Genomic DNA, 15,852 nt, shown 5'->3' on the forward strand with positions numbered 1-15,852 from the left:
CTATGAGGACAAGGAGCAAGAGAAGAATATCCAGGTTGGAATCACAGCCTAAACAAAATTCCACACCAGGGGGTATGGAGCACAGATCTACTCAATGGGATTTCGGGATGGCTTTGGCCCAGTGACTGCCATGTGTCTCCTATTCTGTCCCTTTCCAAATGTGGTAGAGTTTATTGCAGTTATATTGTTCTAGTTCCACTACTGTATACTGTAGAGTCTCTGGAGAAAGAGGAGTAACATTCATACCCGATCTAGAAACGACCACATATCACCTATAGCTCATATAATTTTGAGTTTGATGCCATGATTGGGGGACTTTTGTTTTGTTTTTCTCCCTCGGGAATGGGACGTATGTTTTATATGTGAAGAAGAGTGTTAAAAATATTGATGACCAGTAGGATAAGACAAAGCATACTCCTTATTATTCTAGCTCAGTTATAGCTGGTTCTCGTTTTTATAGGACAGAATTTTCTCATGTTTCGCTGAGGCCATGTAACTATTTCTGGCCAATGAGATGTGAGAGGAAATGACACAGGTTACTTCTGGGTCACAGCATTTAATTGCTGGTGCAAGATTCTCCAGATGTAATTTTTCTTTACCTCCATGATTCTGGAAGAATGTCTCAAGACGAGGACTTAAGTGACTAGGACAAACAGAGTCCCCTAACAACCCGTCCTGGACATTTAACATGAATGTGAATTAAACATTTATTCCATTAGCCCACTGAGGTGGGAGGTGGTTTGTTATCATAGGTTACCTAGCCTACTTTGACTGGTAAATCTACAAACAGCTAGAGGGACTTGTAATTCCACATATCTATCTTTCCTGACTTAAATATTGACGATGTCTTTTCACACATTAAGTAGAGCTTAAAATACAATATGTTAAATAGTTAAAACAGTATCTTTTGGTAAATTTTCAAAGACAACTCTTGTCCTATAAGATCTCTAAAACGCTAGAAATAGGCAAGGAAGTCAATGCTTGATTTCTAATATCCGGCCAGATTACACACAGGTGGAGCAGGAAAAAGAGGAAAAGAATAATTTCCTAAGTAATATTTATCAAAAACCATTGTGAAAATTCAGAATTGAATTAAATTATCTATTTTGTTGCCTAAAGAAGGCATCCAAAGAAACAAAAGTGACTATTCAGACCTTGTCCTAAATATTAGGAAATAATTATTTCTGATTGGCAGTTTGCCCTGACTTAAAATGACTATGCTAGTGAAACTGAACCAAGTAAAACTAAATAAGGTCATTTAACTTGTTCTTCCTGTATTCTGGGGAACTTGAAATCATAGTACTATTTCCAAAAAACTAACATAATGAGAGATTTTTTTCCTAAAACAACGAATTGGGAGAACTATTACAAACGCCCAGTTTACACACCATCTCTAATTCCAAAGAGCAATAAAAGAATAATGACTACTTCTGATGGTAGCATAACAACTTTAAAACCTAAAAATAAAATATCAAAAGAAAAACAAAGCTTTTTTTCTTTTAGCATTTCTTTTCGTTTATTTTAGTTGGCAAGCAGCATTAGATAGGTTTAGGTTTAGAATCTTTTCTAAAAGCATTTCATTTCTGCCAGCATTTTAATATGTATTTAAGATAAAAGCTGTTCAAATATTCTTTACCGAAGAGAATTTTACCTTCCCTAAATAGGAACCTTGAATTTTACCATTTAAAGTTTTTGTAAGTTAAAACAGTGGGATGCTAATAAACTGGGTATCTTTCCAACTAAATCTTTAGCTCTTAAATGAAAGGTACTGTGTTTTTACTTTCAGGCATCCCCCAGCATCTAGCATGATGAGCGATAAGCCAGCAGCTTTACATTTTCAGTCCTTTAAATGGATTCTTTACATTGTAAGCATAAAAAAAGAAAATTCTGGTCTTTCCAAGTTCCATTCGGAGAGGGGATGCCTTGGAAGGAATAGGGGTCATTTGGCACTCAGGTTGAAGGAAAATGAAAAAAAAAAACCCACCACACTTGGCTCTGAGAAATACTTTTGGAATGAAATGCTTTGGAAAGTGGAAAATGATTACTCTTGAAGTTCTTTAAAATTCAGCAAATTCTACAGAAATCACAAACTGCTGAGTGTAACATTTCTTTGGGGAAATGTTAAGAGTCATACCTGCATATGGTGGACCTGGAACCAAAACAGAATTGGCCTGCATGACTATGACAGAATGATACAACATGGCAGGGGGACAACAGCATCGCTTAACAGTTGATTTCAACAGACTTGGCACCAATCCACATAATTTATGAACAAAACTGTTTCTCATACAGTGCACTTACTACATTTATAAATATGCAGTACAGACGAGAACAAAGAAGAATTTAAAACAATGAAAATGTATTTTGTCTCTAAGACTATGTGGACACTAAAGAATTTAAGTTTTCATTTTTGAAGGGAAAAAATATTAATTTTTGTCAAACACTGAGAGTGATTTGGGCTCAGAAGATCTAATTTTCATATGATTCCATGAGTCTATTATTGAAAGTATGCTATGTGAGGTTGATCTAGAGAACACTTGACCACATCAACTTCTCCACCACCATTCTTCTCCCGTTGAAAGTGAATGTTAACCAAATCCTCTATAATTTCTTCATCCATCATCTGAAGGCCTTCCATTCCAGTCAGAAGCACCGTCCTTTTAGATATTCCTGAAAATACCTAAGAAAGAAAGTAAAAAACGATAAATAAAACAATTTCTCAGAGCTTTGAATTGCAAAACTTTACATTTATAAGCTCTGCTTAATATTCTGGAGTTATCTTAGTTGAGACAAGGAGCCTCAGAAAGATTTTTCAAGCAAGAGAATATCAAGAGTCAGATCTAAGTTTCAGAAAGACGACTCTGGTGGCATTATGACAAACAGAGGAAAGGAGAGCAACTCTAAACAAAAGACTAGTTAGAGAGGTAGTTAGAAGTGGGAGTGACAAGACTGAGTGACCAAATGAATATCTGAGGTAAAGTAAAAAGAAGAGTTAATTAAGCATGAGTTTAGCTTTCAGGTTGGTGGACTAGGTAGAGGGTGGTAACATTTAACACCTGAGTAGGAATAGAAAAAGGGAGCAAGTTTGGGGTAAAGATAATGAGTTAAGAGAAAATGAGCAGGAAAAATTATTTTTAATGCCCAATGGTAGTACACATACGAGAGAAATGTAGCTATGTCTCCATGTACATAATTGTGCCATTATACGAATAATTTCAGTTTTAAAAAGTGTATAATAAATTCAATAAGGTATAGTTTTGCATTAAAATAATTTTTTAAAAGACAAATTTATTCTGCACCAAGCCGAAACGAAGAAACTATTTTGCTATTCCCTCACTAGGAAGATTCAAACAGTATCAGACTCACAACTTTTTTGGGGGTGGGGAGGAGGATAGGGTCAAGCAGTAAGTTTCCACAATGAAAGAAAAAAGATGACTTTACCTGAAACTTTTTCACGTGTGTTTCTATGTACGGAGAAACAACAACTCTATGGCAGTTTTGATTTATATAAAGAGGATAGTCTTTCATTTTCAAAATGTTGTCCACAACTAGAAGTAAATTTTTAAAAAATTATTTTATTTATTGCATAAACCTAAGTTAAAACTTCCTTCAAAAAGAGTATCACAATAAACAGTAAATTGAGTGATTAAATTTTTAAAAATTCTACAGTCCACTTAAAGACTTCACAGTACATAATTTTGAAAAACATAGAACAAACAAGAATAAGGTTTAAATAGATCTTTCTCTCTTGAATTATCCGCTTCAGTCAGTCAATGCACAGTAACCCACCCATCGTAAGAAGACTGTTTCCCAGTTTCTAAAGTATAAAGGAAAACTATGATTAGAATAGTATATATGTATACATTTTTATAACATATGTTTTTTACTATATATGCATACACACGCATATATAGTATCCTACTTTATTAGTATAGTGTGTGTGTTTATGTATGTGTGTTAGTTATCCTATAACTGATACATGCTATTCGGTAAACTGATATAATGACATTAACCAAAGATGTGGGAGAGCATTGGACATCACCTAGATAAAGTGAAGGCAAATAATAAAAATTAATCGGCTTTCTCCAAAACAAAAATTAATGAGATTTATGTTTAGCAGCATTTTCCTCCTAGAAGAGAAAAAGGCAATGTGTCAAGATATAAAATTTAACAGAAAAAGTTCTTAATAATATGTAATCTTTTTTTTTTCCCCCTCTTCTTCCCAGTCTGCCTTGGACTGGCAGTATGGGACAGCGGTTAAGAGTACAGGCCCTTGCTGGCAAGGCTATGGAGAAACTGAAAGCCTGGTACATTACTGGTAGGAATGTAAAATGGTGCAGCCACAGGGAAAAATAGTAAGGCAGTACCTCAAAACATTAAGCATAGAATTATCATATGATCCAGCAATTCTAAAAAGACCTAACCAGAACTAACTACATAGTAGGAGAAAGAGAAGTTTAAGAAAATATCTCAATTTTTACTAAATTAATGCTTTTCTCTATTATTTTAATTTCTTTTAAAAACACGGATTACTTTGTTATGAAAAAAACCTAATTGATTAATGTTTTTTAATTGTACAGTTGGATTTCTATTATATGTGCAAACCGAGGAGAAGCCCTGTAAATTAGAGAAAGAGATTTTACACGGAGAATCATTTGAACATATTACCAGAAGCAGCTGTAGAATCTTCTAGTTTTAATCATAAGGATGTAAATCATCCCTCAGATGATTTGATAAAAGTCCATTTCTACCTATAAAGGGAGCAGATGTCTAGCTGTCCTTTCCAACACTACTTGTCTTCTCTGGAATCGATCTCCTTCACCTAAGAGAACCTTGTCAATCCTAATAGGTGGGACAGAAGAGACAGCTTTACATAAATATATTTAAATTTCTCTGCCACACATCCATTGTGAAATCTTGGATAAGTTATTTACCCTCCCTAGGCCTCAGTTTCCTCATCAATAAAATGAGTATAACACCAACCTCCACAGCTGTGCTGAGGATCAGAGAAGATAAACGTATAGAACACCTGGCTCCATGCCTGGCACGTGAGGAGGATGCGCTAAGATTTACGTATTCGTTATTTGTAAGATTCTCAGTAGGATTTATGAAAATCATTTTCAGGACTTAACCATTTTATAAGGTTTTAAAAAATTCCCTATTATTATGCTAATAAATTTCAAATAAAAGTAGAAAAGGAATACTTTCAAAAATGGCAGAACATAATTTAAATGGTAGAGTAATTTTTAACTTTCTAAATGCGTGCATACCTCCAGTTTCCACAAATGTGATGACAGCACTTCGGGCCTGTTTATCATACTCCACGCATTCCACTTCTCCGCCTCCATTTCGGGACTTACAAAAGCTCAGCTCTATCTTGTCTCTCATCTGACTTTCAGGCAATTCATCAGGAATTTCAGTAACATTGATCTTTATTTTAGAGACTTCTGCGTGAAACTGGGAAATCATTTCATATGCAGAAATAGGAATGAGAAAAGTGTCCACGTTTAATAGAAATCTGAAAAGTTTTAATCACCACGTTACCTGGAAACTAACTCCAGACTTCAATGGAACGGGCTTGGCCACAACCTCCAGATCGACATCATTTATCTGCACATGATGATTCTGTATCCTGATCACATTTTGGGCAACTGAAAAATAATTTGGGAGTTATTAATCTCCAACATTTCACTACATTTTTACCCGTTTGGTTTAAGAACAAATTATCCTGAAGATTTTCAATTTTCTTTAGTTTAAAGGATCTAATTTTTAAACTTTTCTTAGGATTTCCAAGAGATAATGGTCTTGATACCAAAGTAGGATATATTAATGTCAAAATACATCAGCACAAATGCAATGTAGAAATCCTCATCAAGTTCTAGATTTGTTTCTCAAGAGATAAGCCTGAAAATCCTTCAGAAAGGCATATATTATTTCATTATAGCCACACACCCTTCTTTTCCATTGTTGACAGAATTTCAGAGAATTCCCATTAAAGCACAACCAGAAATTTCTTCCATGTTGAGTAACCTTGTGAGTCAGTATCATTCCTGCCATTTCTTCTTAATATGTTACAAGCACCATAGAAATAAATATTTATTTTTGTTTCTGTCTTTCCCAAGGATTACATATTAAAGACCACATAGGCTTGAATATCAAAAAGTCTTTTTTTTTTGCCATATTAAATGAAGAATTCTACTTTTGCTAAAATGCTTTAATATCATTCAATAAAAAGTTGATAGCTTTGCTATATTGATCACAATATAAAAACTATCATGTCTAATTTATCCATGCAAATGGGAGAAGCTCAGTAATACAATTATGCCAAAAATCATTAGAACTACAAACAGCAACTGTATGTCACTTTAAAATTCATATGGGTGTGTTTATTTTTAATTGTGTGACATGCAAGTTTATAATACTTCAGTTGTTAATATTTGAAGCTGCTTGTCAAGAAGATCAGAGATGCCCACTCCTGGTCTAATAAATTTCACATGTCTTTATAACAATCAGCTAGCACGCCACAGCTGAAGTAAGAGAGAAACAAGGCTAGGAGACAGGGCGTTGTCATGTGGGAATTGGAATTCACACTCCTCGTATCATAATATGACTAGAACTTGAATTATGGCTCTTTTTTTGTTAAAGACAACAGGCAATGATAGGAGAAAATATCAGTGAAGTAATACTTAGATGATGCTCATCCCTCTCACTCCCCACACCCAAATCTCCAACATCTGGTGATCTGACGCAGCTGAGAGGAACCATTAGTATTTCAACTTTTGTGATTCTGAGCATCGAAAGCCATCTGTTGTTTAATTGCATAAACCCAAAATTGTCCCAGGAGAGCAGAATCTCATAGCCATGCCTAGTACAGAAGCAGTGATGCAACTGCCTCTGAAGAGAATCCTATTCCTAGAATTCCTAAGTAATCCCTGCCTCCCAAATCCACACTTCTGTCTTTCAGGTACATCCCAATTACCACTGTCAACTGCCAGCATGGCTCTTGGTCTCCTCCTCTATCCTCAGCTGCAATGGTGGACCCCAGGTGAATGAACAGTTGGTGTATATACTGACCTACCAGAATGCCTTTGTTTTATTGTTTTTGTGTTTATGGAGGTAAAATTGACATATAACATTATATTAGATTCCGGTGTACAACCTCATAAATTGATATTTGTAAACACTGCAAAGTGATCACCGTTAAGTCTAGTTACCATCTGCTACTATAAAAAGTTACAAAAATTTGTTTGTGTGATGAGAACTTTTAAGATTTACTCTCTTGGCACTTTCAAATTTGCAATACGATATTACTGACTATAGTTGCCATACTGTACATCATATCCCCACGATTTTTTTTTTTTCGCAAGGCAACCCTTGGTTGACCTCACAGATTGCAAGGACCTTGTCAGCTTACAATCCCTTATTTTTTATTTATTTTTTTATTTTTTATGCCTACAGCATCTGGTCTTCCTAGGTCATCTCCCATCCAAGTACTAACCAGGCCCGACCCTGCTTAGCTTCCGAGATCAGACGAGATCTGGCCTGTTCAGGGTGGCATGGCCATAGACATGAATTATTTATTTTATATCTGGAAGTTTGTACCTCTTGACCTCCTTGGATCCTTTTCTTTTTAACACTTATTTTCAGGCTCTAGTGATGGACCAGGCATCAGGAGACATGAGTTATAATAATAGATTCTCAGTATCTGAGCACTGGAAGGGCTTGTGAAGACAGTCTGGTCCCACGCTATAACTTGACATATAGTGGCCTCTTCAGAGGAATGTTATCTAGCAGAAAGTATATGAGTACTCAGGATTGGGCTCTCAGCTCTGCAATTTGTTAAATGTATGGACCTGAGCAAGAATTCTATTTTTGCTAAAATGCTTTGATATCAGTCATTAAAAAGTTGATAGCTTTGCTATACTGATCACAAAACTATCATGTCCAATTTTTCCACGCAAATGGGAGAGGCTCAGTAATATAATTATGCCAAAAATCATTAGATTTCTTGTTTCCTAGAAAATTTATCTGGAAAATTGCTAACATGTAGCAACAATGACAGCTAATGTTTATTAAGTGTTTATTATGTGTCCGACATTGCACTAAGTATTTAACAATGTTTCTCATTTAATATTCAAAGCAACCCCATGAGGTAGGTACAACTACAAGTCCTGTCACAATAATCTGAGATTTATAAAAACCCAACCCAAATCACAATTCTAGAAAGGGGCAGAGCTGGTATTCAAAGCCAGATTCTCCTCATTAAGGCACCCCACCTTCACCCCCCAGCTCTGAACAGGGTCCTACATACCATGGTGGACTTAGCAAACATCAGGTCTCATCCCAAATCTCTGACTCCTGGGTTCTTTCCATTCACTGGTCATGTGTCCTTAGGTAAATCATTTAAATACCAGAGAATCTGTTTTCTTGGCCATAAAATATAAATAGTAACTCTCCTATCTTATTGCTTCCATAGAGTTATGTGAGTATAAAATGAGATAATGTCTGTGGGAACCATGTAGAGCTCTAAGTCCTTAAAACATTATTACTAATATTATTATTTGGAGGTAGCAGGTGTAATAGAAAGATGCTGGTATTGGACATCACAACACCTGAGCCTGAGTCTCAGAGCCACTGTGTTCTGAATGAGTGATCATATTCAAGTCACTTAAAGTCTCAGAGTCAATTTTCTTTTCTGTGAAATGGAGATTATCATTCCTGCCTCAGTTTCAATCTGAGGATTAAATGAAATAATGTGTAAAAATTGTAAAGCAGAGCCAAATATTTATGAAAGCTCTTTGAGAGTCCAAGTGCTTTCCAAAAGTAACTAGGTCATACTGTAGAATGGTAGTCATACCTTCTTCTTTTTCAAAGGTGATAAGCGCTTCTCCTTTTTGTAGCTCATAAGGAACTGGAGACATCACTTGAAATGAACAGGAGACATTTAAAAACTGGCTGTCGTTCTCTGGACTCTCTAAAGATGTAAATTTCATCTTTGTTTCAGGAATATCCGCTTTAATCTAATTCAAACGCAAATGTTAAATTAAAATCAAGACAAGAAATAACGTAAGTCCTTCCAGTGATCTGATCATTCAATAATTCATTCTCCACTGATTTTAGAACCCCACACAATACCCAGCGTGGTCTTATTTAATCACTTCAGTAATTGCTTCTGCCCAAGTAAGTAATCAGTAATGTAATCAGATACTGACCATTTAATATTATTTCACAGATGAAATTATAAGTCTATAATCTCTCACTTTTTTTAAAATTAATTAATTTATTGTTTTTTTATGGTGACGTTGTTTAACAAAATCCAGTGTTTCATCCGTACATTTTAACAGTAAGGCATATATACATTTACACTGTATATTCACCACTCATAGATTTCTTTCTGTCTCACCTTTTCTAATCAATGTTTAAACTGGTGACTGTTGTATAATGTTTCAATCTAAAGCCTATATATCATTCCTGTAGATAAGTAACTTTTAAACAACTGTGCCAATAATAGGCTAGCTCACAGGGAATCATTAGACAGAATGTTGACTCTTACTGCAAAAAAGATACAAAATGGAGTCCAGAGTACACTATAGTTATTTTAATAGCAAACCTTGATAATTTCATCCAAAAAGAAAGACTTCTGAATTATATGATTTAAAATTTACCAAATTTAAATTCCCCCTTCCCCAACACCTGCTCGTCAACTTTTTAACCATTACCACAACTTAGGTTTATAAAAATGTGAAGGGACACTATCAACAAGATTTATAATCTGGAGGATAAAGTTAAGTGGTAATACTTAGCTGCTTAAAATCATTGGGATCAACAGACCTATACAACTACACGTGAATGCACAAATGAAACTAGTGTTTGCATTTCTATTTCCCATGATTACTTACACGCGGAAATAAAAAGTGTTCTTGAGTCGTTTGATCTAATCTTATATTCACTGTATATCTTTACATGTAACTTCAGCAGAATTTCTGACTATCATAATTCTGATTTCAAAACAATCTGTAATGCCCGAGAAAAGGCAAAGTGTTTCCCAATAATGTGGAGATATCCAGTATATAGGCGTACTTTGTTTTATTGCACTTTGCTTTATTGCAGTTCACAAATATTGCGTATTTTACATATTGGAGGCTAAAACCCTCCACCAACAAAAAGATTACAATTTGCTGGCAACTTAGATGATGGTTAGCATATTTTAGTAATCAAATATTTTTTAAGTAAGATATTACATTTTTTTGGACGTAATACTATTGCACACTTAATAGACTACAATACAGTGTAAACATAACTTTTATATACACTGGGAAACCAAAAAATTCGTATGACTCACTTACATTGCAATATTTGCTTTATTATGGTGGTCTGGAACCGAACCCACATTTCTGAAGTATTCCTGTACTTAGAGAAGTCAAGAGCTTTTGGAGTGAGAGGGAGAGTACCTGATTCTAGTCCTGAGCACACTGTGGCAGAGTGCAATTTACTTATGCCCTCTGGACCACAGATTCGATCTTCTGTAAAATGGATCAACTGAACTATCTGGTTCTTAAGGCCCTTTGAGTTGTAAGACTAAATAATTCTGGCTCCAGCCTGAGAAATAACCAGAATCTTAATAGAGTCTTCTTTAACTCTCATAAACATGGGAATTCTCACTTCCTGATATTCAATATCTTATCCCCATTTCAGAAACAAAAAGTGACCATGCCTTGAGCATTTAAATCGTGTAGAGAAACAACTGTTATTTTTTGTAACAATATCAGTGGTTATGAAGAAAAAAGGGGTGAAAGTTATGTCTAATTCAAATACAGGAAAATTTTGGAGAGAATAATGATGAAGAGATGCACTCAATTTTTTTATACTGTGAAACTTATTTTAATTACTGTAGCAGCTTGGATGAGGAGAATAAAAATGAATTTAGTGAGAAGACCACGAATTTCATCCAAAAATGATTGATAGTGACCATTTTTTTGTTTTTATCATTTTTGTTAATGTATACATGAATGTAAAAAGTGCATTATCATAAGTATACACCAAGATGAAATTTTACAAAGTGATCACACACACGTGACCAGCACCTAGATCAAAACCAGAAAATAACCAACATCCCAGAGGCCTCTTGGGTTCCCTTCTAGTTCCTACCTGCTCCCAAAAGTAGCCATCATGCTAACTTCTAATATCTTGCTTCTGTGCTACATTTAAATGGAAGCATATAGTATGCCCCTTTTTTTTCTTTTGGCTCAACACACTGTTTATGAAATTCATCCATGTTGTTGCATGTAGTTTTAGTCTGTTCATTCTCACTGCTATGTAGTATTTCATTGTGTGAAGATACCCCAATTTATTAATTCACTCTATTATGGAAGGACAGTAGGTTATTTTCACTTTGGGATTATTACAAGCAGTGGTGTTGTGGATGACCACAATATTTTAAAAGTGATTTTATATAATGAAATTGCTTTTCCTGAAAACGGTGTTGGTAAAAATATGATATATAAAATAAGTAAAGGAGTTACCTGAGAACTTATGGTCTCTTGTAACTCAGCTTCAAGCTTTTGGATCTCTTCACTTAACCGAATATTTTCTTTTGCCATTTCAGTAATTAATTTCTAAAAAAAAAAAAATATCAAATAGCACCAAAAATTTAAACAGCCCAACCCCATTTTTCTAAATGAATTAAAGAAGCTAAATTTCTCTCACCCTAAACAAGGCAAAGAAAGACGTTAGACAGTCTCAGAATAAATTTGATCATGTTAACAATAAATCATAATAATCATCATCATCTCCTACCACTCCCAAGTATTATTATCTGCATTATACAAACAAGGAAACCACCTTTCACATAGACCAAAGTCACAGAAACTTTTAGAAGAGTAAAGACTGACACCCAGATCTTCTGAATTAAGTGCAGTGCTCGATCAATTCCTTTCCTAGCTACTTGTGACTGCAATATGACTTTTAAATTGCACAAATGTTACTCTAGGGAAATTAAAAACTTTTGCTGTGATTTCTACCATACAGCTGCCTTGACATGCCACACGTATGGCTTCGGGTAAATGGTGTAAGCTACCTGAGCCTCTCTCTCCTCTTGGGTCTGATCAGATTATTGCTAACTAAGCTCTTAATTTCTGAGTGCAAATTAAAGAAATGAGGGAGTGAAAAGGCAGCTAGTGCTGTAAGCTTTGTAAGAGACAAATCAGAAATATGATTTTTCTTGGAAGGTTTGAATAATGGAAGTTAAAAAATTTTGAAAAATCCTAATATCCTCCTAAATTCAAGGTAATGCTGGACAAAGACACAAAAACATGCTTCACTGAAATACTAAAAAATATTAATGCCCAAGAGTTCTCAGTAGATGCTAGCAATTGCGATTGTTAATGATAATAAGTCCAGGAGCTGACAAGTCATTCATCTTTAGAATCCTAGCCTTCATAAGGAAATGAAGGAAATGTGATATTTTCCTTTGAAAATAAAATCACCCAGTGATTTTTCCTTTTTACCTGATTTTGTTCATCTTTCATAAATTCTTCATCTTGCCAATCCTTAAGGACTTGTTTTTCGTTGTCTTTATCAGCAGCCATGATTTCCTAATTATCATAAAATTTTAATATTTTGAAAATAACATATACACACAACTCAATAATAACAATGTTTGCTCTTTTACAAAAGAAACTTCTCTTCTTTGCTATATCTTTTTTCCTATCAGAAAGTCTATTATCTTGTGGCTTATATCTGAACAAAGTCTATATTTTAAATAACTTTACACCTACAAATATATAAAAGAGGTCTAAAAATCTTTTTCTTTTCAACACAATTATAAAAAACAATGGGTATTAACATTCCTTTGTAGTTAATCTCAATCATAACATGATGCTCCCTTTTAAAAAACCGCCATTTTGGTCTCCTTGCCTTTTCTGGGACTGAGACAGGAGAAGTACAAGATGAGCATTTTATATGGCCAAAAAGCAAGGAAGTGCTCAAAGAATGTTGCAGACGTGTCAAAAGGACAAAGGAGCCAGCTTGAGATAGTTCTCAGTGGCCAAAATATGGGAATAAATTAAGTATAACAGTAAATAATGACGGTAATGATTAAACCCACTGAATAAAATAAAAAACTATGAGTCCTTACTGACATAAATAAATACTGAAATTTGGTGAGGTAAGGACAATTTAGTTAGTTTCAAAATAATTCCTCACAAAATACTGATAAATTTCAAAGGGGAAAAGAATAACTACAATGGAGAAGCAAAGCAGATGCCACCGAAATAAAACAATCAAAGTAAATAATGAGATAAAACAAAATCATGTGCCATCTGATAGGGTGCACTGAGAACACAGCATGACTTCTACGATATTCCTGCCAAAGATGCATTATCTGAATCTAAACATGAAGAAACATTACATAAACTGACCTGTTCTCTTCAAAAGTGTCAAGTTTGTAAAAGCCAAGGAAAGACTGAGAAATTGTTCCAGACAGAAGGAGACTAAAGAGACATCACAACTAAATGCAATGCATGATTCTGACCTGGGTCCTTTTGTTATACAAGATAGTATTGAGATAACTGGCAAAATTTGAATTGGGTCCAGGAATTAGATGGCAGTAATGTACCAATATTAATTCCATGATTTTGATCACTGTATTGTGGTTATATAGAGAACACCTTTTTTTGTAGGAAATAACATATTCAAGAATTCCAGGGCAATGGGTCATGAGGTTGGAAACTATTCTCAAATAATTCAAGGGGAAAAAAGTTATTTCTATTGCACTTGCAAATTTTCTGTAAGTTTTAGATGGTTTCAAAATAAAAAGGTATGTATCTTATACATAACTGCAGAATCCTTATAATGGCATTTGGCATTCACCCAAGCTTTTACATAATCTAACCCAATTTACTTCCTAGTCTTATTTATACGATTCCTAGATTAAGTCCCTTAACCATACTGAAAACTCGAAGAGTCCCCTTTTCTCCTGTGCCCCTCAATATGTCACATTCTTCCTCCCCTCCTACCTTAATTTCTAACTATTCCTACTGTTCTTCAAGGTCCACTCCAAATTTCTCCCAAAGTTCTTGAAGTTTTTTCTGATTCCCCTGAAGGATGTTACTTCTCCCTCTTTTACCTCTTTTCAGGAGCTTTAATTATTTGCGCACCTGTGTCATTTTCCATGACTACATGGTCACGACCTTGAGGCCAGGGACCACGTCCACTCCTCCTGTATCCAGTCAGAGCACAATACAAGTTTACACACTGAAAACACTCAAAATGTATAGAATTGTGCAATATCTTGACACAGGTATTTCTTCTGCTCAGGATATCCCAGGCATATGAAGTTCTCTTATTACATTTCTAGAAAGCAGAAACTGTAACATTATTTGCTTTTTTTAAGTCAATATTCTTGAAAGCTTGTGAGAAAGGGTCTCAATGTATTTAACTCATATAAATATCTCCAACACTTCTTATGGCATATTTAGTATCTGGATATTTTCCCTATTTGCATGAGTAGGATATACAGTAATGCCTTCCTTTTATGTAATCAGACAGATGACCTCCTTAAAGATGTCCACATCCTAATGTGTGAATATGTTAGGCTACACTGAAAAGGAGAATTAAGTTTGTAGATTGAATTAAATTTGCTAATCAGATGACTTTAAGATACAGAGATGATCCTGCCATCTAATTCCTGGATCCAATTCAAATTTTGCCAGTTATCTCAATACTATCTTGTATAACAAAAGGACCCAGGTCAGAATCATGCATTGCATTTAGTTGTGATGTCTCTTTAGTCTCCTTCTGTCTGGAACAATTTCTCAGTCTTTCCTTGGCTTTTACAAACTTGACACTTTTGAAGAGAACAGGTCAGTTTGTGTAATGTTTCTTCATGTTTAGATTCAGATAATGCATCTTTGGCAGGAATATCGTAGAAGTCATGCTGTGTTCTCAGTGCACCCTATCAGATGGCACATGGTTTTGATTTATCTCATTGTTTACTTTATTTCATCACCAAGGTCCTTTAAAGTGAAAGAGGAAGTCAGAAGACCAGAGTCAGAGTGAAATGTGACAACAGAAGAATGGCCAGAGATACGTTGCTGGCTTTTAGATGGAGAAAGGGCACCACCGAGCCAAGAAAGGTGGACAGCCTAAAAAAGAAGAAAAAGCCAAGAAAACAGATTCACCCCAGGAGCCTACAGAAAGGAAGGTAGTCCAGCAGTCTCCGTGATTGCAGCCCAGTAAGACCCAGATCAAACTTGGAACCTAAAAAGTTTAAAGACAATAAATGTGTGGTTTTTAAACCACTAAATCCGTGCTAATTTGTTACACTAGCGAATGAAAAAAATCGCCTCCACCCATCTACCTCCTATATTCCTAACATACTCATATCATTGTGGCGCCAGGCCTGATAGAATCTAATCTTCCCATACGTATGCCTGGCAGCAAAAAGAATGAAAAGAAGGGAAGGTAGGAAGAAGGTGGTGATTGGTAAAATGGTGAAACTTCTATACAGTTTTTTAAAAACTTATGTATGTTATAGAGACAGGGAAACATCACATTCTCCTTTGGATGTTTCTTTCAAGAATATCCCTGCATATTCTGAAAAGTGAGGCACGACTGCCAAACCCTGCGCAAGCGGAGGACAGGAAATCCCCTTAAGGAAAATCAGTTTTTCTAAAAACTCTAGAGAGGCCACAGGAACAGTGGGAAAACACAAACCATTTTAAGTTTCAATTTCCGCAAAGAAGCAAAGCCAACAGGCGGGGTCAGAGGCCAGGACAGCATAGAGAAGGCATAGTGGGCCCGGGGACAGGCGCGCCCCCTGGGCTGCAGCGTGGCCGCAGCGATCCGGTCCGC

At 35.3% G+C, this 15,852-nt stretch overlaps 1 protein-coding gene and 1 pseudogene across 1 annotated transcript in view; both read right to left on the reverse strand.

The window, feature by feature from the left end:
- Positions 1-1,489: 1,489 nt before the first annotated feature.
- NMI (N-myc and STAT interactor) overlaps positions 1,490-15,852 on the reverse strand; it is a 14,947-nt gene continuing 584 nt past the window's right edge. Inside the window, exons 2-8 of the mRNA XM_006921063.3 lie at positions 12,507-12,593; positions 11,523-11,615; positions 8,858-9,020; positions 5,545-5,651; positions 5,271-5,457; positions 3,442-3,548; positions 1,490-2,680 (exon numbers count right to left, since the gene is read on the reverse strand). Coding sequence (XP_006921125.1) covers positions 2,498-2,680; positions 3,442-3,548; positions 5,271-5,457; positions 5,545-5,651; positions 8,858-9,020; positions 11,523-11,615; positions 12,507-12,587 — 921 coding nt within the window. The 5' untranslated portion in view covers positions 12,588-12,593 and the 3' untranslated portion in view covers positions 1,490-2,497. The remainder of the gene's footprint in view (positions 2,681-3,441; positions 3,549-5,270; positions 5,458-5,544; positions 5,652-8,857; positions 9,021-11,522; positions 11,616-12,506; positions 12,594-15,852) is intronic.
- LOC112470618 lies at positions 7,450-7,568 on the reverse strand (annotated as a pseudogene).

The sequence above is a fragment of the Pteropus alecto genome, unplaced genomic scaffold (genome assembly GCF_000325575.1).
Source record: "Pteropus alecto unplaced genomic scaffold, ASM32557v1 scaffold3, whole genome shotgun sequence".
NCBI classification, from domain to species: Eukaryota; Metazoa; Chordata; class Mammalia; order Chiroptera; family Pteropodidae; genus Pteropus; species Pteropus alecto.